The sequence below is a fragment of the Neopsephotus bourkii genome, unplaced genomic scaffold, assembly GCF_033783945.1.
Source record: "Neopsephotus bourkii isolate Nb327-2 ecotype Australia unplaced genomic scaffold, CSIRO-AGI_Nbou_v1 NB_1825, whole genome shotgun sequence".
NCBI lineage: Eukaryota > Metazoa > Chordata > Aves > Psittaciformes > Psittacidae > Neopsephotus > Neopsephotus bourkii.
Genome location: NW_026902298.1, coordinates 9,719,337 through 9,746,250, shown reverse-complemented (window position 1 = coordinate 9,746,250; position 26,914 = coordinate 9,719,337). Strand labels below are relative to the sequence as shown.

At 35.4% G+C, this 26,914-nt stretch overlaps 1 protein-coding gene across 2 annotated transcripts in view; it reads left to right on the top strand.

The window, feature by feature from the left end:
* FUT8 (fucosyltransferase 8) overlaps positions 1-26,914 on the top strand; it is a 119,539-nt gene that overhangs the window by 56,244 nt on the left and 36,381 nt on the right. Inside the window, exons 3-7 of one of the 2 annotated variants that reach the window (XM_061343785.1) lie at positions 3,047-3,471; positions 10,649-10,764; positions 10,897-11,062; positions 17,926-18,040; positions 25,059-25,296. In XM_061343785.1, the coding sequence (XP_061199769.1) occupies positions 3,269-3,471; positions 10,649-10,764; positions 10,897-11,062; positions 17,926-18,040; positions 25,059-25,296 (838 nt within the window). In that variant the 5' untranslated portion in view covers positions 3,047-3,268. Of the gene's footprint in view, positions 1-3,046; positions 3,472-10,648; positions 10,765-10,893; positions 11,063-17,925; positions 18,041-25,058; positions 25,297-26,914 lie in introns of both variants that reach the window. The other variant, XM_061343784.1, reaches the window with a different exon arrangement.

Below are 26,914 nucleotides of genomic sequence, written 5' to 3'. Positions count from 1 at the left end.
GTTTGTTCACATCTTCAAAAGAACTTTAATAAGTTTATGAGACACAGTTTCTCTTTCCAAGAGCCGTGGTAGTACTTTTTTTGATTTTGATTACATTCATCCTTATGTCTGCAGTTTTATTTCATCTGATTATTTCTGCCAGTGTGCCTGACAGGAATATTATTTCTGTCTGGCCTGTAGTTGCAGGGATCCCTGTTGTAGCCCTTGCAGAGAATTCAGTTTGCAGTTTTCATTTTCTCTTCCTTTGCTACAAGGTGATTATAAGTGAGAGGTTACATGCTACTCTTAATAATTAAACTATTGCATTAACTTCTTTAGAACTGTTGGAAGAATACCATCTGTTCCTGACAATTTGTTATATTAATTTAGTGGATTTGTTTGATAGCCTGTTCTACTAATGCTGTTTGAGACACACCGATGCTTCCTCTTATAAAGAAGGCACCTGATCTGTGAGTCTACCTAAGTGCCTGTGTTATGAAAAACAGATTGAAAAAATGGAAGTCAGTATTTTGCTTGCAAAGTATTCTAAACAGTTCTCACATACTCTTCTCATTTGTTGACCCTGGAGTCTCCAGTATTTTTTCTCTTTGATATACCGGAATTTATCTAATCATTTGAGCATGCTTATAACTTTTTGAAAGAATACTTTCTTTGCTAATTGTAATAGTTGTTTGAATTAAGACCATTATCTTTCCAGGTTGCATGAAGTCCCCTTCTCTTTTAAAACAGTTCCTCTTCTTGAAATTAATCACAGTCATAGAGAGCTTTTTTACTTTGTTGCTCCTTGAAGGAAATCATGTCTGTGTATATTATGCAGACTGCTATAAAGTGGTCCTGTAGCAGAAACTCTCTGATCTAGGCTCTGCAAACTGCTTAAGTCAAAAGTTTTTTCATAGTAGCTTTTCTCTTAAGCAGTAATTTTATGATGTCTGTAGCATCTGTTTATTCTCATTACATTTACCAGTATAATATTTAGCTAATCAGTAGAGGAATATTTGAAGACACCTTCTATATTTTATTTCTCCTGCCTTCAGAGACTTGTGATTTCACTTAGCATGTTGCAACCACATCAACCATTTTCTGGGTGATGGTAGCAGAGATGTTAAGAATACTTAAATCTTAAATGTCAGTCCATGGGGTTTTTTATGTTAATCATTTCTTCAAGTAACTAGGCTTGCTTCTCTTAGAGCAGCAGTTCTCTGGGGGGGTTGGCAGTGGTTTAGTCTGTCTCATATAATATGGATTCTTTTAACTTGTACTGAGATCTGCAAAGGTTGATGAAGAAACCACTGTCTTCCTGAAGGCAATCCCACACTTTTGCCAAGCTAAAGCAAAAGCTATATGTAGCTTTCCTAGAGATCTGTAGAAAATGGCATACTCCTTGTGTGGGATTCTGCCATTACTTTCAAAGAAAATTGATCTGCTTATGCTTGCCTTGTCACAGATACGTTAGATGGAAAAGCCTGAGAGTTACTACAAATGTTTTCCATTTAATTAGTAATACTCAATTTCAAATAGTTTATCTTGTGTACCCTGTTGCTAATCCTAAGTGGAATTTTTCTGCCTCTTTCAAACATACAAAAGCCCTTCTGAAAGATAACAAGAGATGTTTTCAGTATTTTAATACTATGTTAGAATTTTCCTATCTGGAAGTGCATGCACCAGGCATATCTCCATGACTGGGTGAATTTGGAAGCTATTGCAAGTTGGAAACTCTATTCTCTAAACTTGAAATGAGTTGGAACAGAATAAAAAGCCTAACTGAAATGAAAAAGAAGATGAAAAAAGGATTAAACAGAGAATAATAATTTGGGAGAAGGTGGATGTGGATAGAATCTCAGAGAAAAAAAATGGTGGATTTACAGATTTGAGAATTGGAAATATAGGTTATTTTGGAAATGGAGTGTAAAGAGCACATATGTGCCTTTTACAAAAGGTAGAAAAGTTACAGAGAAAGAGGAAAAGAGGTGAGAAGTACTTAAGATTTTGGATATGCTGATCAGTTAGATCTTCACATCAGTTCTAAATGAGGATGTTCTTTCACTCATTAAATGATGTTTTGCCAGGTACAAAATGAGGTGTGGTGAGGTGATTTTGCAATTTTTTTAAATGGTGCAGTATCTTTAGATGAGAGAAGATTTTGCCTTTTGAGTATTTTTTTGCATTTATATAGTTTTAGTAATCACACTTGTCAAGATGGGATTGATGGTTTTAAAGGGGAAGAAGAATGTTCCTGAAAACCAGGTTTCTAAACTCATGCCTCAATTTCAAATATATACCAGAATGCTATACATTCTACTTGAAAGCTCCCTCTTTTCTACCTCTTCAGTTTTTAGTCTTCTAATCTGTTTTAGCAAATGCAATGGAACAGTAAAGAGTGAAGTGTTGTCTTGCAATTTTAAGCAAGAAATACAATTTTGGGTTTATTTTTAAATGGGCATTTCAGAGGTGACTGTAAATTTAAGGGTAGGCTATAAATGGATTTGTTTAGAAATTACTGCTTGCACTCTGCAGTGCTTGCACATTGCTTAATTGATATTACAGCTGCTGTTAGGCCAATCTACTTGCAAACAGTAGAATATATTGTCAGAATGGCCATAACTCTTCTGTTATAGGGTGGGAGCCATGATAAAAATGGAGAAGAAAGTTCATAAAAGTGGAAAAAAACGAAGATGTATTTGTAATTGAATGAAAGCTCGGTGGTGATTCTAAAGGAGACTATTAAGTTTATCACAAAATGTTTTTTAAATTGTTTTAATGTGTGAAATGAAACTCAAATTGGTCAATATTTGTCTTATAAAACGTAACATTTCTTCTGGCCATTTCAAACACAGAATTAATTGCATATTCTTTATACGGTTCATTCATGAACTCCGCATATTTTTTGTGGAAAGCTAAAAGCTTTATTCTTTTTCCACTTGACAGAAAGTAGTAGCATTGTTTAGCATTATTCCTGATTGTTAATGGCAAGACTTTTGTCTTAGTTGCAGTTCAATATATTTTTATATATCAGAATTGTCATTTCTTTTTTTCATTCTTTTCACAGAATATAAGTGAAGAATGATGTGATATTAATGCTTTCTATGTGCAGACCCATAAGGATCATCTCTAAGGAGTTGCAGTAAGGCAAAGACTGAGAGTAATTTTTCTCTGGTACAATGTGGTGAAGCAAGGAACTGGAATTGTCCACTTTTGTACAGTATAAGGACTTAAAATGTTCGTCATTTTGTGAGCAGAAGCAGTTCTGGAGTGAATTGAACTTCTGAAAATGCGGCCATGGACTGGTTCCTGGCGTTGGATCATGCTCATCCTCTTTGCTTGGGGAACTTTACTCTTTTATATTGGTGGACACCTGGTACGAGACAGTGAGCACCCAGATCACTCTAGTCGTGAATTATCCAAGATACTTGCTAAACTTGAACGGTTAAAGCAGCAAAATGAAGACTTAAGGCGGATGGCAGAATCTCTCAGGTAGGATCCAAAAGTAATTAAAACTTTACAGAAAAGGATTGCTATATGTAACATGCTTGTGATTTTTTTTTTTGTAAAATCATGCTTAACATTTAAAAATACACAAAAGCATTTTAATCAGTTTTGTAACTGAAAATATACTGCAAAACCTTTAAACGGATAATACACATTTACTTTTGGTCTAATCTAGTCATTAATTAAGAGTCATTATTTAATGGTGTCCAAGTGTCACTGCCACAATAGCAGAGTTCGTTGGTGATTAACTCCTCAATGGCAACTTCAAGTGCAATAATTATGATGCTCAAGCCAATTAGAACAGCTCATGACTTTTCGACACTTCTGCATGCAGTATCTGATAGAGCTCATTTTAGAAGTGTTGAAAACATTCATGCAGCTTGCTGAAGATGAGCTGCAGCAGACTGCGGTACTATATGAATTCTTTTAACTAAGTTTTTTTCCATGGTTTAGTGCTAATCTTGTAGCAGTAATTGTAAAATGATAGGATCATCTGCCTTGTTACAATTATTTGTTACATTATAGGTGGGTACAATTACAACTGAAAGTGTTTTCTTTCATCTTTTCAGACAGGCAGGTTTTAACATACACTTATGATATCTCCTTTCTTAAGACATTATAAGGAAAAGCTTCTTAGGCAGGGTGTGTGCCAGAGTCAGATTGGACCCCTAAGTATTTGGACATCATCACATGCAACGTAAAAGTCCTGATGGATGATGTGAACAAGTGCAGAGGCTTCATGTGTTATTCAAGCTGTAAAAGAGCAAAGCTCAATACAAGATTTTACAGAGTGGGAGGGTGATGTTTATTTTTACTTACTCTCTCTTTCATAACGATATACTCACAAGCACCAAGACAAATCTGTAGCAGTGGTCTGGCCAGGAATTACTGTGTAGAACATGGAGAGAAAGAGGCACTGTGAGCTGAGTGTTCATGTCTCTTGGGTTGTTCTTGCTTGGCAAGGAGATACTGATTTTGGACTTGCTTTTTAATACCCTTTAGGAGCAGATGCCATTTTGGATTTTATACCTTGCTGTTTTGCCTCTTAAATCATAGGAAAAAATAGCAAGTTGCACAAATCTCTTTGTTTTCCTTTCTAGCATGTTTTGTGGTTCTAGTCCTGTTCTTGTTAACTTACCTTGAAGTCAGTTTGTTTCTCCCCTTCATTTGAATTAAATCACACATATGGATTCTATAGCAGTGAAATCAATACCTTTCCCCTGAATCCTGTTCGGATGTTTCTTCTCGTGCATTCTCTCCTTTTCACACGTAGCCAGGGCTCTTTGATCTGGTAGGCTGGGTAGACTTACTGAAGTTTCTTTTCACTGCACTGTTCCTGGTTTCTATAGATACAGCCGCATGCTGATGAGACTTCTTAGCCTAGAAAAACAAATATCTTAGTTTTGCACATCTCAACTCTGAAGAAGTAGCTTGGCATTTATCTGGTGCTGCACAGAGGCAGAGAAATGCTGTTGACTAGGTACCCTCCGCATTAAGCATAGACAGTCTTCACCTTAAGTAGTATGGGCATGAGTGGGCTGTAGTTTTCTACACTGAATTTATTAAATTATGGTAACAACTGCATTGGCAAAAAGTTTAATATATTTTTGTTGACAAAATAGTGTAATGTAGAGTTTGCTGCTATGAAGAAACTTAAGTAAGATTGTGTATTTGAATATATACAATACCTTTAATTTACTTTACTATTAGACAGGAATAGTCAACCTAAGGGTTTCTTGCCTCTGAGGGGGAAACAGTTGGCATTGACTGTAAAGACTAGTACCTTCCATGCTTTCAGCCACCCATATTTGGCTGACTTGAATAAATGATAATGTGGTGTTTTGCAGTCATTGAAATACAACCATTTCAAATTACAGTCACTAGAAGAGAGTGAATATTCTCGATTTTACTGATGAAAAGGTGCTTTTTTCTTCTTAAGAAGAAGGCATATGAATGCATGTGTTGTCCCTGATACACAGGCTAAGCTATATTTTTAGTTTTTTTGCTGGAGCTCATCTGAGATGTTGCAGTACTAGACTTTGAGGGAAGTGATGTATCCCGATGTAGAGCCTTTTCATTATTTTTATTGAGTAAAATCCATGATACTGTTTAAAATGTATTTGTGAAGGTTATTTCTGTAAAGAAATACCCTGGTCAACCTGCAGCATAAAAGTATTAAATCATAAATATAATAGAGAATTTCAGTTTCTCATTTCTTTGTTTGACAGGTAGAACAAGTGGTGTTCAAAATAACTTAGCTTTAAAATGGTCCCATTAGAGTTTTATAGCAATATGGCTATTTAAAATGAGGTATTAGCCAACAGCCTATGGATTCAGTATCTATGTCCTGGAACAGTTCACTGCTGCTACGAACATCCATTAAAGAAACAAAACACCTCTTAACTTCAGAAATTGAATTAACATTAGACAGAAAAGATTACTTTTGCTCCAGTTAACATCTTAAAGCGAAGACATAATTTGTTTTAGGCTGGACTGATCAAAGGCAGAAAGTTTGGAACTATCACTTGAATTTGATTTATTTGCTAGAATTTTGGGGTTTGTACCGAACACTGTAATTACTGATAATGGCTGTGAAATCCGAGTGGTTAATGCGATGGTCTTTAAATCATTGTAGCTTGTGAAGGTAAATCCTATTGTGAAATTGTATTTTATTACACTGAGGTAAAAACTTGGTTCTGCTGCCCTTCTCCACTAAGATTTTATACCTAGGGAATTAGAGAGTTTGTTGTTGTTTTTTTTTATTCTAACAGAAAAGAAGCACGCTCTTTGTAATAAGTGAAGATATGGAAGGGACCTTAATTATAGAATCATAGAATAGTTAGGGTTGAAAAGGACCTTAAGGTCATCTAGTTCCAATGCCCCTGCCATGGGCATGGACACCTTCCGCTGGACCAGGTTGCTCAAAATCCCATCCAATCTAGCTTTAGTTAGAGTTGTTATTTAAATGATAACTCTTAAGGTTACTTTGAGAGGAGTTTAATTGAGACCAGAGTGCCTGCCTGAATAATCGTAGCAATAAACAGGCATCTGATTAACTAGACTGAAGTATTTTGACAATTAGATAAAACTGCTGGATCGTAAAAAGCTCCAAGTTAACAAAAATTATCTCAGTGGGAAGAGAGGCTTTGGGAATGGTAGGAAGTTACCATAATACATAGTTGTGCCATTAATAATAGCTAGTTATGGCAGAGAGGAAGAGATAGAAAACAGGTATGGTTACAAGAATTCAGTAGTTTAGTAAAAGTGGAAGTTGTAACAATTTCCATTTTGAAGTTAAAGAAAATTGGCATTTCATCTTGAATTACATTGAGACCTTAGTTATATGCTAACATATGTTTCAATACATTTCCGTTGCCTAGTATTTCCCATTATAATGGGTTCTTGGGACTTCTCTGACTTCCTCCTCACCTGACATAAGTGCCAGTCCTCTGGGATGGTTGAAAACAGGAGCTGTGCTGTGCTTAGTTTCATCCAGCCAACCATGAATGCCAGCACACGACAAGAAGTGATCTTTCCACCCTGAGATTTGAATGCTCTTTTGCTGCCAATTTAAGTAGCAGCTCCTCATCCCCAAAGACAGCAACAACAGCAGAACAACAAACCAAAAATACGTCTTATGAAACACACCTTATGTGCATGCAGCGTCAACCATGCAAAAGCTGAGAAATGTCGTATCTGAGACAAAGCTTTGTAAGATGTTGCTTAGCCCTTTTTTGCTGTAGGATGCTTAAATCATATGTGATTTTGCAGTTTTCCTTAATCTTTCTAAGGAGTTTTCCTTAATCTTTTTAACAAAGGATGCGTGAGGAGTAGAATTCAGGTTTTAGGGCAGTTAAGATGTTTGGGGTTTTTGGAGGGGTGTTTTTCCTTTCCCCTGCAAGGTCTGTATGTTTGATGTCACAAGCTACAGCATGTTCTTCTGATTTATTTTTTAATAGTTGTAATTTATCTTCCATATTGCTTAAGAATAGTTTATGTTTTTATAAGGATTTTTGGTGAGGTTATTTTTTATTAATATGCACTTCCGCAATAGTGCAAGATGGAACAGTCACTTGTTCTTGAAAATCGCCTGAAATAAGAATATTCCCTTAGGAAGTAAGTACACTTTGTGGTGCAGTTCGGATGACTTGAAATGACTTCAGGCACCACTTAGTTTTTACTGTGCATTTGAAATGCCTTCGGTGGGAAGTCACTGTAGTTTTTCTTGCGCAACTATGATGCTTTGTAAAAACCTTCCTGTGGGCTATAAAGAGGCACAGATATATGTTAGTGATGCAGGAGATAAATGGAAGTAAAGGTGTTTTGTATTGCCTGAGTTTTAGAAATTATGTGCATGAATACTGTTTATTTACAACTCAATTTACAATGTTGTCATAGCAATAAGTGAAGGATATTCTGTGCTAGATGCTTATTGACATTCTTTTATTGTTGATCAGAATCATCATAGTTTATCTAAACTTAGTTTAAACTCTCAAATTTTAAGGAGGGGTGTTGTCAGGACTTGTTATGAAAACTTCTGTATGTTTTTTAACAGGAATTCTTATTCATGAGTATGCATTATTACTAGGATATTCTGCACTAGAAGCTACCTACATAGATGATGCAATGAGTATAGATGAGGATTTTGATTCCAACACTTTTCCCTCAAATGTTGCCTTATCTCCAGCTCAGTTGATGTACTTGTAGAGGGCAGTAACAAGCAAGCTGTGCTGGGTGCAGAGAAGAACCTTTTCCTTAATTTTGAGACTGGATGAAAGTGAGGAAGACAGCAATTCCAAGTCTGATGAGGTAACAGATGCAGAGACAAAACTGTAGAAAGAATAAATAATTTTAGTTCTATCCTTAAATGATGTAATTTTTGCAAATCCATAGAACTAGCTTAGGATAACGCCCCCCACTCCCATCCCAGCTCCTTTTATCTAACAACTAAAGTATAGTAAATGTCTTTATTGCAGTATGCCAACGCAAATTGGATATTAAATGGGATGTACATTTCTTTTTAAAAATCTTAGTTATATCAGTTGATCAGAATGAATTGAGGTCCTTTTGTATCATGCACAGCTGGCCTTCCACAGGGGTCTGCACTTGGTACTTTTAACAGACTTTCCTTATGTTTAGAGGATCCATGTGTTGTCTGAAGATTTCTTATGGTAATGATTTTGTATGCTTTTACCTTATTGTTCTTCACAAATTCTACCTTTAGTTAATGTGATTTCTAGAGGAGAAGCCACTCCATTTTTCCTGGTAATTCTGTGGTTAGTTGTCCTGTCACAATTGTGATACCAAGTTGGCAAACCACAAATATGTTTCAACCTTGTGGTTTTAAACTAGTACAAGAGCTTAAATGTGTTTCAGTATTCTTTTTAAAGGTTTGTGTTGTCTTGTACATGGCCATACAATACCATATGTCAGTATGATATAATACTGTACATCTGTTGTTGGAACAAATTCACAAATGGATTGTTCATACAGAGCGAGTATATTTAGGGAGTGCACATGCTTAAGGTTAGACTGTTTTCCTCAGTTTTGTCATGTTTGTTCCCTCAGTGCATAAAAAAGCAGGTATACGAGCAGTTATTGATAATTCCTTTTCATTTACTACAGTAACTTTAAACCATAAATACATATTTTGCAATAATTATCCCTAATTTGCTTTCCATGGGAGCTTTAAGAGAGCAAAATTTTTCACTAAACTCGTCAGGCTACAGAGCTGCTTCTTTTACCTCTCCTACCCCTGCTGGAAAAAAGGGGTTTAAGTGTTATTCTTAGTGTGATACGCTTTTCTGATGCTTGCATTAGGTTTTTATTCCCTTCAAATACTCCAGTGAAAATGGAGTTTTCATCAGTTCCTGATTTTTTGTTGATATTTAAATATCCAGATCTGGGAGACATTAAATTTAATGACATCCCAGTAGGATCTTTAGACTGCTGTCATTTCTGGTTTAGGGTGAAGATACTCCTTCTAACTGCTATTTTCTCTATGCTAGAAGCATTTTTCATCTGGCAAGGGGTCTTTCCATATGGTGCTTTGAAACTGTATGTGTGTGTGGAGAGAATATCCCTTTCTTTTTATGCTCATATTCCTTTATGAATGGAGAATCATCTTTATGTTCTATATTCTTTACAGTTCTCAAGACTTTTAGACATCTGTTTCCTCTTCTCCTTTTCAGGGTTGTCTTTTACAAAAGTCTTATAAAAGGTGCAATAATTTTTAACCCTTGAATCCAGCAGAAATGTTATTCTCTAAAGATAAAAGGAGGTTTTATTTTCCCTCCATTAATTTTTATTTTTGGGGGCAAACAGAAGTTAGCATCTAATTTCTGTGCTTTTATAGTTTCAGTTTATTTATATGTGGATCCAAGTTGAGATGATGAGCAAGCCTCAGTAATACCCTTAGGGTGGACATAGGGCTCATAGATTTCAGGATACTTATTTCTGTACTTCTGTGCTCACACATCAGAGGTTTCACAAATGGGTATTACAGTTGCTGTTGTTGTATTAGGTGACCAGCGGTTTAGAATACCAGAGTTGTCATAAAAAATTACCATGAGGGTGCATTTAAGAAGCAAGGATCTTGTTCTGAATCCAGAAAATGTTGAAATCATCTTGTGCCAGTATGTAGGAAAACTTAACTTAAAAGCAGAGTTACAGTGCTGCAGCTCTGGTCCTCTAAGAATATTTGGCCAGCATTCAAGACCAGAATGTATTTCATGTGTGAATATAGAAAGCAGCCAAAACTTGAATCTTGTGAAGGCACATACCTCAATTAGGCTTTGCTCGTGTGCCAGTCAGTCCAACAAATGGCCTGAGTTAAGCTGCTGCAAATACTGTTTTCACAAGTAGAGCCTAGGATTGGTCTTGTCAGTGAGTGAAAGTGTTGTAAACACCACAGTTTAACACTGTGTTAAATCTGTGTGCTGCAGCTCTGATATGCACTGTTTTCCTCTTACAGGATTGAGGTTTAAAAATCTTTATTTATGTTAGTATGTTTAATTTCTTCTGGTTTTAAGAAAATGCCAAGAAGGCTTATCAGCAAAAGAGTATGAAACAAAAAGAGAGAGATGAACGGTTAGTGCAAATAATTTGTCAAATAACGATTATACATATAAATCATATAATTTCTTTATTTTCTATATCCTAGGATACCAGATGGCCCTATTGATCAGGGACCAGCTGCAGGAAAGGTACATGCTTTAGAGGAGCAACTTTTAAAGGCCAAAGAACAGATAGAAAACTATAAGAAGCGGACAGGAGATGGTTGGTAGATAAGTTTTATTTTACTTCTAAACAAAGTTTTGGTATTCCATATCAGAAATGTATTGGTTTCTTAACAAATAATTCAGCTACAAGTGCTGATGTTTTTATGCCTTTTTTTTCTTTTTAAAGTAGGAGGCCTTGGAAAAGACCATGAAATATTGAGGAGGAGGATTGAAAATGGGGCTAAGGAACTTTGGTTTTTCCTCCAGAGTGAATTGAAGAAGCTGAAAAATCTAGAAGGAAATGAACTGCAAGGACGCATTGATGAATTTCTGTCTGATTTGGGTCATCAGGAAAGGTACTTTTGATTCTGCATATAAGTTTTAAAGATTATGGGTTGATTTAAGTTAACTACTGATATACTGCTTAAAAATCATTTAGGATAAATTATTGGTATGTGGGCTGAAATATATCTGAAGCATGAATATAAAATTATTACTTTTATTTCATGGGACATGAAGTATATATCCAGCTTATGTCATTATAGCTTAAAGTATGACCCTTTAAATTGATATAATATCATAATTTTTATCAGAAGACCTGGGTCCTGGATGACAGTTGTTGCTTTTCAGTTGCATCTGTCTATATATGTGCATATGTGCATATTCGCACATATAACTAAACCATTTAAAAACTTTAGAATATTTTAAGAATATGATTGTGCCTGTCGTAAATACTAGAATATATTTGTTACATTGATCATTGGGATATTTTATAATTGGAATTATTTTAAAATTGGGTAATATCTTAATTTCAGGAATAACTGTCATTCTGACAATTATTTTGACAGCATCTTTTTGTAATCAGAATTTAGCAGAGTATTTCAGATAGAAATGACCTTTAATTGCAGTTGCTGTGTTGGAATTAAGTTTCATTTGTTGTTGATCTTCTGGCCTTCCCATTGCTGAAATACTTTTTGTATTATGCTAAAACATTCTGTGTGAGTTTTTTTCATGCTGAACAAAATTGATCCAGAAAGTGTGAAAAATTTACTGGAATATATCTGTAAAGCTATTATCTTTTATAATTCTGTTCCCAACATGACCACAATAGCAATTTTTGTCTCTTTAGTAAACAGTCTTAAGAAAATTGTTGAATTAACTAAATATGCTACCTTAAACAAGTATCCTTTTCATAAAAAGCTGAAATCTTCAAGAGTGAGCCAAGTAGTAAAGCATGAACCTTTGGTAATAAAACTGTAGTAAAAGTTAAAAATAATGAGAATTTTTGATTCTGTGGAAAGAATGTAAATACTATTTAAATTGTAGTTCTGGAATAATATGAATTTGATTATTAATGTGTGCAAATAATATCATCCATTAAATTTTGTAATTTAATGTTCTGCAATTTCAAACCCCAATTTGTCGCAGATTGATGGAGTTTAAAGTGAGAAGGAGGGAGTATTCAATTATCGAGAGTTATTATCTATGTAAAATAAGCCATTAGATTTCATCCAATTATTTCTCTGCTGAGTGCTATTATGTATGTTTGACTGAAATAAAAGTAGTGCTTGGCTAAAACAGGATTTTACAAAAGGCTGGAGATCTTCAGTCAAACGGTCAACTCCTCAGTCACTCCTTGGCCACTTCCCCGGGTATTTTGTTTCAACAGCTGCTTCCACTCAGAAATATTTGTTCCCCAGAGAAGTTATTTCTGTTTGGGTTTCTTGGACTTCAGGTCATTGATTCTTGATTCTTTTAAACTCTCTACTAAAACTGAGGCACGTAGTCTAATACCAACCGTACTGATGTCCATCAATGGAACCAAATCACCTGAACACACGTGACTGCTCTGTTTATATAGCCAGGATCACATCAGGCAGTTGCCACAGTGGAACTCTGAATAATGTCTGTTTCATGCCAGAAGGGTTTTTTTGTGTGTCCTTCTCCCAGGATGCATCATTTTCTTACTCCTTTCTTTCCTGCATGAATGACTACTAAATAATTAAGACCAACTTGCAAGTTCTGTATTTCTGACAGCCTTGTCTTCACGTCTCTGTACTTCAGGATGAGGCAAAACCCATACTAAAAATGCATAGTCTTTAGCATTGAATAATAAAAGTCTGCCTTTTAGACCTCTGGAAGTTAGGAGATGAATTCCACTGTGGAAGTCTTGAAAACAATGTGGTACTGGAAGAAGATTGTCTACGATGGAAGCAGTCACAGCTGCTCTGTTTTTTCTTTTCTTAAGAATTTTCTTGTTGAATAAAAGTGTTCTTTAGACTCACACAGTAGTTATCAATAGCAGAATATGCTAGAGTCTGTTGAGTCTTAGTAGTAGTGTAGATCTTCCTGTGTGGTGAGGTCTTCAGAGAAGACTAAAGTTGTTTGAGCTAAAACCAAACAGCCAGAAACTAGGTTTTATTAAAATAAAATGTAGACTTTTTTTTTTTTTTACAATGTAGAAATTCAAAGCAGTTGCATAAGAGGAAACAGATACAAAAGTGTTTCTACAATACTTACAACATTGGCTTCCCGCAATATAATTGTCTTGTGTTACAGAATGCTTGGTTGCCTCTAGTCTTGAAGAAGTTAATTCTTTTACCTTTGAAGTTAGGCTGTCTTCTTCTTTCCCTTGAGTACATGAGTTGCAGGAAAACTCCCAGCTCCTTGTGTGCACATCCTTTGGCCTGTGATACACTGGAGTTTCTGGGGTGTTCTGTTCCCTTAGGATGCACAGTAGCTCCCCAGGGAAACAACAGTCTCTTTATCTCCACAAAGTCCATCCGGTCTCTTGAAGAGAGCATAAATTTAGAGTGAGCAAATCAGATGCTCTCATTTGGTCTGAGGATCATGGCTTTTTGGTGAGGTTTTTTGTTGTGTGTTTTTATTTGTTTTGTATGTAAGTACATGTGCACTTGTTTATTTCTTTTTTAAGGCTTTTAACTAGCTGCTGCATGCCCTTTTTGACAGTGATGTCATAGAAAGTTGTTACTTATGGATCTTACATAACTGGAACACTACATGTAAAGCTGGTATTACTTATTTTTATATATAAATATAAACGTATCTTAGACATTTCAATATATTTTATAATCTAATATTTGGATTAGAAATATTAATTATGAGTGTTTAAAGCAGCTTTTAATGCCCTCATGGGAAAGCAAATACAGGGGTGTGCAGTAATCCAATGATGGGGTAAGTATGTAAAGCAAGTAGTTAATTGTTTTTGTTTGTGAGGAAAGCCTGTTGTGTTACAGGGAAGACTTGCTTTTTAAGAGATGATAAAGACAGTTTCTGTGATTCTGCATAAATAGTATTGTTTGTTAATCTTGGTGCTGTTATGCACATGGTCTGCTAATATGATAGCACTTCTTTTGTTGGGTGCCTTAATCGCTATTTCTTAGCTGTGTCCTAGGGGTTGTGTAGATTTTCTCCTGGAGATTGGCGATCTTGGCAGATGTTTTTTGTCCAGTATTTCATCGCTGATTCTGTTCAAGAAACAAAGTAGCCCAGTGCAGTTTCCTGCATTATGGAATGTGTAATTGTGTTCTAGTTGCCATAGGGAAGATGGCTGTTGAAAGTAAGTTCATCTTAACAGTGGAAAGGCTATTTGACATAGTTAATAAAAAAGAACAGATGAATCCTCTAGTTGTCATGGTTGTTTCCTGTGTTGGCATCATCTTGTTTGCAGGGTGGCTGTTACTGAGTTAGTTTCATTCCTTTTTTCTCCTGGGGACCAGCTGTCACCACGGCTTCTGTGGTAGCTGGCCAAGGTTTGATGCATAGTGTTTGGGCATATTTTCACATTATTTCCTTTGAATTTGTTGGAACATATCACTTTTTTTTTCCTCTTTGAGTTTTTATTTGTTGATGTAAATCTTCCAGGAGGTTTAAATGTAATTTTGTCATACGGCTAGAATAAATGTCTAGACTGATCTTTCAAAATGTGTTAAAAATGCCAGCCCTCCCCCTTTATTTGTGACAATCAAATGGAGATGAAATATATAGCCAGATTCTTCATTCTGCTTTCCAGAAGCAAAATGCTTTTAAGAGCAGCTCCAAGATTTAATTTATGATCCGAAATAAAAATAACAACAAATTGATATTGTTGGTTAGTAACACAATGAAAGACCAAGTTTGACATTAAATATCTGCAATGCCACAGCCTGACATTCTTGCTGCCATTTTACCATCCGCATACCCTCTACTAATCCTGTGCAGGCTCATTTTTTGTCTGCACTTAGCCATATTGGGCTCATGGATCACTGGTCCATCTACAGTTTAGTATCTACATGGCGCCTAGCTCTGGTCTTTGCTATTAGTCTGTGTCTCTTGTAAATCTGTATTAATAAGCCATCATGATGGTCTGTCATGCTCAAAAGAACCTAGGAGATGGAAACCTAAAGAATGCACATTTCCCTGCAATAGAAATCAAAGAAAGCAAGCGACTGAAGGTGTGTGTGGTAGGTTGACCCTGGCTCACACCAGGTACTCACCAAAGCTGTCTTATTACTCTGCCTCATCCTCTGCACAGGGGAGAGAAAATACAACAAAAGGCTTGTGGGTTGAGATAAGGGCAGGGGGAGATGACTCATCAATTACTGTTATGGGCAAAACGGACTTAATTTGGGAACTCAGCTTAATTTATTACCAAACAAATCAAAAGTAGGATAATGAGAAATAAAATCAAATCTTAAAACACTTTCCCCCCATCCTTTCTCTTCTTTCCAGGCTTTACTCCTGAATTCTCTGCCTCCTCCCCTACAGTGGCACAGGGGGACAGGGAATGAGGGCTCTGGTCAGTGCATCACATGTTGTCTCTGTTGCTCCTTCCTCCTCAGGGAGAGGACTCCTCACACTCTTCCCCTTTTCCAGTGTGGGGTCCCTTCCACAGGAGGCAGTCATTCACAAAGTACTCCTTCCCACAGGCTGCAGTTGTTCTTGAGCTGCTCCAGTGTGATTCTCTTCCATAGGGTGCAGCCCTTCATGAATAGACTTCCCCAGTGTGGGTCCCCTGCGGGGTCACAAGTCCTGCCAGCACTATAATCATTTCTGTGTGATAACATCTGTGAATTTTCCAGTTCCTGGTTTGCTTCGGAGTCTTCTAAGAGTAAAGGTTGTTTTTTCAACTATTGTGGATACTGTCTGAAAAGTCTTGCACTAACTCATAGTTTTTTCCACAGATTATTATATGTTCTTTATGATTTGTCCTGAGCAAAGCTATCTTTCCCTAAAGGGTTGAGTCACTGAGGCTGTGTAAGGACTCTCTCATAATTTCTTTTGCCTTAGGGATGGTGGAAAATAATTATATTTCATCTGTACAGCTAATTATTTATACCTTCCTAATGTCTTTGTTTTGTCATGGTCACCATGGCCAATAATGTAAAAAATAAAAGTTGGACAACAGGTGTTTTTCCTTAGAAACAGGAAAAATTACCTAACTGCTGAGAGTTGTTTTTTGGTTGTTTTTTTTTAATTGGCTTTGTATTTTCAGCTATTTTATGCCAATATTTCATAGAAATATATTTCTATTAAATAAAAGATTGTTTTTAATGGTAGTGGAAGATTTTTTATTATTATCCTTTTTAATGTTTATATCTGAATTTTATATATTCTTGTTAAACATCCGCCATAGTTGCATCCTGATTGGGAAGAACGATATAGTTAAACTCCCAAGAAAATGCATGGGTTTCATTTTTTAAGTTGCCTACTACCCTATAATGCTTTCTATACATTGGAAAACACTGCTTTAAGAGGAACAGATTCTTTATTTCTTCAGTTATTTGTATATAATCCATTGTATTAGATCTACTGCATCATTAATTCTTTTCTGATTGTTCGTAAACTGTGTTTACATGTTTCTCTGCATAGTGTCTTTAATAGCGATTTGAAGCTAGTTATGTGATGATACTTGGAATTTCCAAGTTTAGTTACCTTCTAAAAGAAAATCCATTTTACATGATTTGAGATTAGAATGTAAATATGGTGCTTCCAATTGATTGACAAAAGGTGAACATCACTGCTGCTGAACAAGATGGATATAATGTTTAGTACAGCAAGAGTAGATCATGTACTGTTATCCTGTGCAGAAGTATGGGTATGAAAGCCAGTATGAGTGTATAAGAATGGAAATATACAGATCCATAAATCCAGTTATTGTCAAGAGAAGGTTGTCGATAACTCTGCTGATAAAGATATCTGTGACCCAGTTTGATTTATATCGGAATTTACTGCTTAAATATTGTGTTACTGGAAACAGTTACCTAATGGAGATATGTCGTTCACTCCTTTCTCACTTGCTAGGCTTATTTACAAGGGGGATACCCTCAGCTAGCTAGATTTGTGGTTCCAGTACTAATAAGTGCTGCTGGCAATGGTCATGTATTACTTCACTGACAACACCACTTGAAAGGTCATTAGGAAATATGCTTGTCTTCCTCTCACTGTTTTTTTTGTCCCTTTGCCAAATTTCTGTGCCTTTGTTCAGTTGCATCTCCTCCTAATGATCAAACTTATGGCTTCTCAAGAATTTCAGGCAAAGAATTGTAACATCTGAAGTTCAGATAAACAAATTGAGAAAACCAATTTAAAGTTAAACCTTTGTCATTGTCATGGAAATGTTTATCAACTTTAAACATTCTCAGTCTGTCAAGCCAACTCTGAAGTTACTGGTTCTGAATTGGGCTGCCTGTTGCTTGTAGATCAGCCATTAATGTTTTTACATATATTTTGAATAGTTTGCCCTGGTTTTGTATTTTTTTTCCCCAGAAAATTATCAAAATTCACTTTGTGTAGTCTAGACTTGTAATTTGGCCATATGAGTACTAGTAGGATACAGTCATTCCAAGCAGGCAGAGTGCTTACTTTCTTCCAGAGTCAGGAGCTCTGTGCCGTAGAAGGTACTGTTTGCTAAACCTTGTAATAATATTTTGTAGTTAGTTTTCACTAATTAAAATAGAAGGATTACTATTGTAGCTGTGGTAAAGACATTTGTGATATTATGTTCTATACAGGCATAGCACTATAATTACTCATATGCATGAAACATACATTAAATGGAGGACAGTATTTCTTTGCTGCTGTTGGAATTGCGGGGTAGGAGGTGGCACGAACAAATTGTTTTTGAGGCTGTATTTGAAAGATCTGTTTAATTTGTCTTTGATTTCATCTAATCCTCCAATTTAGTAATGGTGAGATTGTTTTCCATGGTTGTTCACAGATCGATAATGACCGACTTGTACTACCTCAGTCAAACAGATGGAGCAGGAGATTGGCGAGAAAAAGAGGCCAAAGATCTAACAGATTTGGTACAGAGGAGAATAACTTATCTACAGGTAAGAGGATAGAGCTTTTAAATCAAGGTAAACGTTTAAGTTTATCAAAATATATATATAGCACTTAGCTATATCCTGGTAGTAGACTAATTACATGACAGGTTTAAGTGTATGTTTATATATAAATGAATTACATACAAAAGAAACAAGAATGTTTGGATTCTTTGTTTTATTGTAAAAGATAAGTCCGTGGTTTCTATTTTTTGTTCTTTAGCATGTCAGAATGCATACATATGTTTGCACAGTGTTAAAAATAGAAAAATTGAAGTTCTTGTATGAAACTTCCAAAAAAGCAGCCTGTTTTAAAAAACATGAGCATGAAAAACTGAAGTGCTTGTATAGTATATTGCTCATATCTACACTGCTTCAACATATGTGTAATACTTCTCATAGATGCCCATATTTGTGACTGTATAAAGCCTTTTTAATGTATATGCTTGTATCTGTCTATAAAATTTAAATAAAACTTGATCTGAAGGTTTTGAGACCTGAGTTCATATAAGAAAGCACGCAGCTATTTACATAGTGATCAAAAAGATATTTGATATAGCTTGTTTTATTTGTACTTGGTTTGATTTTCCTTGCATGTGTGTACCTCACTGCTCTGTTTTGTATGGTCAGCCTGAATGTCTTTTCTTTGTGTAAACAGCCAAATTTGTTTCTCAGATGTTCATTATTTCACATTTCACAGTTCAGCTACTGGAACCTTCTCTCTATGACCAAGCTATGCATTTTTTGCTTATTAAATGGAAACCAGACACCCTTCTATGGAAAAACCCTTCAAGTAAATTAGGCAGGAGACATTATTGTCTTCCTTCAAGTGCTTCTTGAGAACTGTTCCTCATTCTTTCCTTTGGCATGTCACTGTTTGGCAATGGTGTACCGTAACTACTTTTCATTCTGTTAAATATGACTGTTGTCTACCTTTTCCTTTTTTTTTTTCTGTACCCATCTGTCGTTTTACCTAAGCTTGTATGTGTTTCTGAAGAGTGCTTGTCTCCCTGTAGAATGTTTTACAGTGTTAAGGACTTTACTTCAACATAAGGACCTCCGAGTGCTTACAATGAGTAACAAAAGTCAGCACTGATTATGGAAATTAAAAGATATATAAAGGTATTAATACTGCACATTGAATTCAGTATGACTTTTACAGGGAAGGATCTAGAAACTATACAGAAGGGATGTGTGTTTCCTTAGTAATGGCCTTTGAGCTTTTAAGTTGAAGAATGGTGATACGTGTTTTCCAAAAAGATGTAATTCTAGCTTTGATAAATATTTTTAGCATTGTAACTCTGCAGGTCACCAAAAATAGCACTGAATTCTTCAGTTTTGCAGATGTGCAGCAATATACAAAGAGTTATTTGGGTATTATACAAACAGATAATATAACCCTGTTTATTCTGTATGTCTTCGGTTATTTGAAACATATTAGCTGCACTGTATACTCAGTTTTTGTCCTAAAATGTGAAACAGAAATGTGATGAGGCTTCTCTCGCTAAACTGTTCTTTCTTTCTTATACTTACTGTATTTCTTTTCATTAATCGCTTTTCAGGCTGAACCTACCTAAAATTTTTGATCATTCTTTATGTGTGAGAATTTATAATCCTTTATTTTTTTCTTCCTCATGTCTTCCCTTGACACTAATTCCTCACCAGGCCATTAGAAGCGAACATCCACTAGCAGATAAATGACAATAGGCTATTGATTTATACAATAGCACCACAATATATTATTTTTCTTATCTTGCTTTTTATGCAGTCTAATGTGTTACTTAGCTAATAATCTGTCTCCCTTGAGTTCATGTCACTATGGAGCTATTGAAAATGATGCCCGAGATTTTTACTTCAGCTGAATTTTGAAACTTTAGTAATTTTCTTTCACTATGCTTACTTGAAATTTAGTTATCAATACTAAATTTCACTTATCAGGAGTCATGCTTATTTTGGTTAGGTTCTTGACAAGTCAAGTTATGAATTCCAAGTCAAGTCTTTATGCTTGACTGATTTAAAATTCCTTAGACATTTAATTTAATGGCTTTGTCTTTTACCAGTTCTTCCATATTTCATGCATGAAAGTACTAGTCCCGCTAAGATAACTAGAGGCCATTTCTCTGTGTGTTTGCCATTTCTTGCTCCTTTTTATAATCTGTTTTGATTTTTGACTGCACTTTGTCCCCTATTTCATGACTGCTTTGTTTGATTCATTCTTATGAGTAGTTACAGTCTTTGAGATGGGCCATTCACATATTACAGTTGCTGCCATCTCTCTTTTCTTTTTTATTCCCATTTTTTCTGTCTGGAAAAAAATGAGGATCCTATCTCTTGTTTACATGCTTATGAGACAGATATAAGCTTTTGGAGCTCTGATTGTTGCAAGTAATCATCCAAAACACGAATATGTCTGTGACTATACATTTGGGAGTCAAGTTGACTTATTTTACAGCGTGGGTTTCAGGATTTCGAAGAGTACAGGGCTGACTGTGAGTATGCAATGTAAAGCAGTCCATGTCTGAAATAACATATATACACACCACTATTCATAATGTAAGTGTGTTAAAAAAGAAAATAAAAAAATTCAACAATCCTTCCCCCCAACTCCATGAAAAAAATGAAATATGAGGAACATATTTTTTTCTGTTTTTTTTTTTTTTTTTTGTTGTGAAGACTAGAAGTACTGAATAGTTTCCTTTCTGATACATGTTGAACAGTGACAGCTGCATTATTTTGGGACATCTCCCTGGGAAATCATTTAGCTGAATGATTGTGAGTAGTGATGACTGCTACTTCATTTGGATGGCATTACCATAAATTTGATTTAATGAGGCTACATTTAGCTAGTTCCCTGTAGTTAGAGCAACACTTAAAAAGCTAGGAGCTTAGATTTAAGCCACAGACCTTATTTTCAGCGATGCTCATTATCAAACAATTGAAGAGAATGTGCAAGAGAAGGCAGGCAGGGGCTCCTATGGTACGAGAGCTATATATTTTGGAAGTGGTAGAGAGAGTAAATGATTGTGTGATGATTTCCTTTTGTGCTTATTTTTGCACTATTTTATTTTAGAAAGTTAGTGATTCAGCAGCATGCAGTGTCCCAATAGCAATAGAATATTTTTGCCTCCAATTGTAAAAAAACTCAAAATATTTTATTCATTTTTGAAGGTTAAAAATATCAACAGGTGAGAGAGATTGCCAAGTACTCAGCATCATCATCAAATACTTACGGTTTGCCATATTCACGCTATTTACTTGGGGTTGTGTATGTATGCAAAGAAAAGAAAGTTGGTTATAAGACTTTATTCTGAGGTTTCTGGATTTCTCAGTATTTTTGGTGACCTAACACGTCGCTTTTTTCAGCCTTAAAGGATCTCTCCTTCCCATTAAAATCAATGATATATACTTTTAATAAAAGTGCTCATCCTAAAATGACAACAAAAAAGGCTCTGGGCATTGGAGACGACAGCAGTTTGCACTTATCCTTCTTTAGCAGTGAAGAATCCACACAGGAGGGATCTGCTAGTTAAAAATGCATAGGAAACTTCTTTGATTAGTTTTGGTACTTCCAGAATGACTCAAATTGTCCTGGGAAATTATGTCATTTAAATAGTTAATAAAAATTTAAACTGTGTTTAAAGCACATTTTGTCAAGTAATTTTTCTATAACTGGCCTACTTCAGGCTTGAACTAAAAATTTCTTACAACCCCCAGGAGCTCTCCTCACTGGTTGCAGGATTATGCCCAACCGTTCACCCTCCCATGCAACCCAAACCCTACTCATTGAGAGGTTTAGTTACACTTTTGGTGTGTTCTCAGGAATGTCTGTATTTTAATATGCATTTCTTTCTTTTTCTGTTTTACTACTGTATGCATTTCAGTAGTTCTGAATTACCTACTGAAAGTCTTTGGTGGATTGAAATTTAAATGTATCTGTAATTTGAATATTTTGTCCAGTGGATTTTTTTCTCTGGCTCTTTTGGTTTGTATGAACAGATTCGTTCATTGTGTATTGAACCATCTTTACTGTAAATTCAGGATCTGAAAGTATGGTGTTAGGATGGTAACCCCTTAATAAAGTGTGATCACTGCTGATGTCTATATGAGGTTTTCTCTAGAATTTTTATATAGTGGATTGAGGAGCATAGAATGGTTAGTCCAGCTACATGCTGGGATGTGTTCCTAAAGCTGAAGCTTGTGTACTGTAGGAGGCTAGGTGCAAGCTAGAGGAATTAACATTAGAGGCAGGTAAAGCTTCATGCCTCTCAAAGCAAATACGCAGTATTTCTGGCTAGGCAAGGAAGAAAATTTTCTTCCAGCAGCTGTAAGAAATTATTCCTCCCCTCACCAAATATTGAGAGGAACCATTACAAGTAGCATCACAAATAGATGGCGTGAATTACGTTTGTGATAAGTAGGACGAAAACCACTTTTCCTTGACATTATTCTCTCTAAAAAAAAAAGAGGAATTTTCCACAGAATTTGGATGTGACTGTCTTCTCCAGTGCACTGTGTAGCATTAAGGAATGAATTCTTATTGAAAATATGAAAAAGAACACTTTTGTTCATGAGCATCATCTTGCGTTTATGAGATTTCTTTGCAATTTGTGGCAGTTTGCTTGCCCACTCCACTCAAATCTGTCTTGATTCATTGGATGAGAGTACATTTCTCTATACTTTTTAAAATCTACAAACAGTACAGTAATTTCTCTTATAGTAAGATGCATGTTAAGCAGCAGAGTTTACTTTTACCAGATTGTCATGTGTTTTGATGGCTAACTGCACACTTAAAAGCAGTGGAAGTTGGTGAGGCGTTGAAATGGTGCTTCTGACATTTTCCTATCTGATCCTACTAACTCTGTGAATAGGCTAGCCAAGAGCCCTGGAGAAGAAGGTTCTTTGAGCACCAAAAGAAGTGGAAGATGGGGACCAAGGAATAGTCCTAAACTACTTTTATTTTAGTTGAACAATGACAGGGAATGTTCCCAGGCACTGGAACATGATATTCTAAATGTTAAATTATTAGAGCAGTTCCTGGCATGTTTTTGACTCACATCGTAGCTTTCTCCCAAGCAATTCTTCAGCTATGTTTGAGCCTTACCACAAGACACTCTTCATAAATCTACTGCTTGCAGCAGCCCTGTTTTAAGAGGTTTAGAAAGTTTACTAGCATGGATGCAGTCTTTTCTGTACCAGCTAAAATAAGTCTTAGACATATTTTGCTAATGATTTCCTTTTGGCCATAATAATTCTTTTTACAATCTAGTTACAGTACGTCACACAATGGTATTAAAACTCTTCTAAGATAGTCTGTATGAATTATTATCATTAACCAGAAGTTAAAACATGTAGACACATCTTTCAAAAATGGAAGTAAACCAGATAAGCAAAAACCCTCAACTGAACACTTGTGTCTGCTGCTGACAATTCTCTGTGGCAGAAAGAAGCTTCTTACATTTTGTTATTAGCCTAATATTTCAGTGAAAAAAATCCCAACATAACAATGTACCTTATTGTCCCTTTTGAGCTTAAATCTTTTCTACCCATTTACAGTTAACAACAGGAAAAGGTTCTTCTTGCACTGCTTATTAATGCACTTCATTGAGTGGTGTAAATGTCTCTGTAGATTTAGGGAAGAGATGCTTTTTCATGGAATTCTGTCTTTGTGAACTTGCAAACCATACTAGAAAAACCTTTGTCTCCTAAACGACTGTGGGAAGTAGATTTCTAATAGCCTTCAAGATACCTGTTAGATTTAGGCTCAAGTTATTCATTAGGTTGTGATAGCAGGAGTATGGGTCTGAGGAACAAAAATTAAGAATAGAAATTTTATTTCATTTGTTGGGTTTCATTGCTATCTGGGCTTTGAATCAGATGTTTTTTCCTTAAAGTGGAAAAAAGAAATGCTGAAGTAACATGTTGCGAGGCTTGTTGTTTTATTTTTATTTCTTCTTTTTTTCATCCAGATCTGAACTATTCTTCCCTTCTTTTCAGAATTGAATGCGCACATTAAAGTTTTTATTAAGTATTTTAGGACTCCGAATATTTAGATTATGTCTAAGATCACTTGATGAAGAGATCTCAGCTCTCCAGATGGTGATTGTCGGGTTTTGAAGAAACCTGATTTGTTGCAAATGTACAGAAAATGGTATTTAAAGTTGTTTAGATGGGAGAGGAACGAGTTTATACCAATGCTCAAATATCAGTATTCTTGCAGCTTAACTGAAATCTAACTTCTCATCCTAGAGATTTTATAAATAACCTTTTTGGAATGTGGAAGTATGCCTAGAGACATCGAGACTGTGTACGGTCAAGTAGTATATTTTACAGAAAGAAAAACTTCTGTGTGTTACGTTATGTTGTCCACAAAGCTAAAATATTTATTAGTTTGTACTTTTAAACACAGCATTCACATCATGTAGACATTTGCCTCCTTTGTTGTTGTTTCCAAGACTCTGGAAGAGCAGTATATTATTTTATTAAGAGTACATGCAGATTAAAATACTGCCTTTTATTACTCTGTTTAGGTATGTGTTCTGTATTTGGTATGTAGTCAGTCTGGGGAAGCAGTTCATTAATAAGCATTGGTTTTATTCTGAATCCTGTAGACAGGTGGAAATTTCCTTTCGTTGTATGACATGCATGCTCATTGAAAGAGAACTAACAAACCTGGGGAAATGCTAAATGAAAAAAGCATTCCAACAGTGGGAATCATGTTGATGAAATGTGAACTCTGAGCACAAATGTTAGCTTATTCTGACAGATTTACAAATGAGAAAGTAATTTAAAATCTTGAAGGTATTCTATTCTACATTAGGATAGTGAAGTATGTTCAATAACTGTTCATGTGCACAGTGAAGAATTCACATAAAATTTTAATGGAGCTGAAGCCTACTCATCCATTTGAATATGAGATGTATTATAGCAGGATGGCTTCTGTGATTTATGACGTGTCAGTTTGTCACCAAAAAAGTATGCTTTTGTGTATATCTTCTCTTCAGCTTCATTTTTTCATCCATGCTTACAGAACCCGAAGGATTGCAGCAAAGCTAAGAAACTTGTGTGTAATATCAACAAAGGCTGTGGCTATGGTTGTCAACTTCATCATGTAGTCTACTGCTTCATGATTGCTTATGGCACTCAGAGAACACTCATTTTGGAGTCTCAGAACTGGCGCTATGCTACCGGTGGCTGGGAGACTGTATTTAGGCCTGTAAGTGAGACATGTACTGACAGATCAGGTGCCACCACTGGCCACTGGTCAGGTAAGATTTAATAACTCAAATAATACCATCTTCTTTTTGCAGCTTCATTCATGTAGAATTATATTGATACCTCTTTCTTTAATGTTATGTGAAGCATAATAACTATGACTCCAACTGTATATGTAAGCATCTTTTAAGTCTTATTTTTGCATTGTATTGAAATAAAATTAATATTCTTATTAAGATATCTGCTTTGGCAGAGATTTTTTAGTACAAAATTTTTGTATTTCAGATTTAAATTGTAATCCCTTAGCAGACTGCTGCTATGTTATGTGCCAGTTATGAATCCCATTTTTATGGGAAGAGAACATTAAATAGAGGCTGTTGTTGGTAAAAATTAAAAGAATATTGAATGTTTCAAACATAAAGCAAGAGAAATATAATGAAAATGGTATCAAAGTCATTCACACACCAAAAAAAATAATTAAAGGATTAAAATAGTTTTTAATATAAAGTGAACTGACTCAAAATTCAGGCTGTGAAAACAGTGGCAATCATAAATATCGTTTTATTTGTAGATCAGTAAGTTAATTTTTATGCTAGGCTGAAGAATTTTGCTACAATAACTAGGTGGACATTCATGTTTGGAGGATCAGATAGCTTTGTCTCAGAGTAAACAGCATCAATTTTAATGGAATTCTTGCAGTCAGTGTCTTGAAGAGTTATTAACATCTGCATGGGGTTTTTTTTATAGTTTTTTTCTATATATTTATAATATTTTCATATAGTTGTCAAAACGGAGTAGGTATACAGCACACTTGGAGATGGCTGGCAATATGCTAACTTTTTTTCTCTCAGTTTATGTTAAATAATAGGAAGAATTTTAGAAAGTTAAATTTCTATACAGATATTTTTTTATGTGAACAATTGTCAACTTTTTAAAACAGATTTTATTGACTCTTCCTCTTTTGTTCAGCATACCTGTTTTTTCTAGGTCTGTAACTGGTGGAAGGTTATAAATCTTACAATAAATGCTAGAAAGACACAGTTGATCAAAAGAAATACAAAACAAGATAAATTGAGGTGTCTCCATTGATAAAAGGGTGGGAAAAGCACAATTAAAAAATAGGGTGTGAGAGAGATGGAATGTTAATTTTAATAATATTTTGTATTATTGACAATTACAGCCCACACAATAACTACTGGGTGACTAGGTAAGCTAACATTGGGTAGAAAACAGGCTATGCCATGCACAAAACCAATTTAGAGTGGGAAACAGCAAGGGAAATATTGTGCCACTTTCCAGGCTATAGCTGTTTTATTTATCAGCACTGATGCAAATTTTGATTGTTAGCATGTGGCACATTAATCTTATCCCAGAAATGAATTTTGGCTCAGTTACTTTCTGCTTAAGGATAGATAAGAAGGACTGATACTTTTTATTATTTATGTTAGTTGTCCCTACAGACTCAAGAACAGACTCAAGAATTTCTTTCCCGTGTGTCCTGAAGGATGCATTTGGCAGCAACAGCTGTGACTTGGTTTTCACTGGGACATTTAAAAGATTTGTAGGGATTTTCAATAGGTGATTTTGTAGATTACACTCATCAGTAAGACACAGTGCACTGAGTTGTTATTTTAGCATAGTGTTCTCATTAGAACTATGGGAGCTACAGCA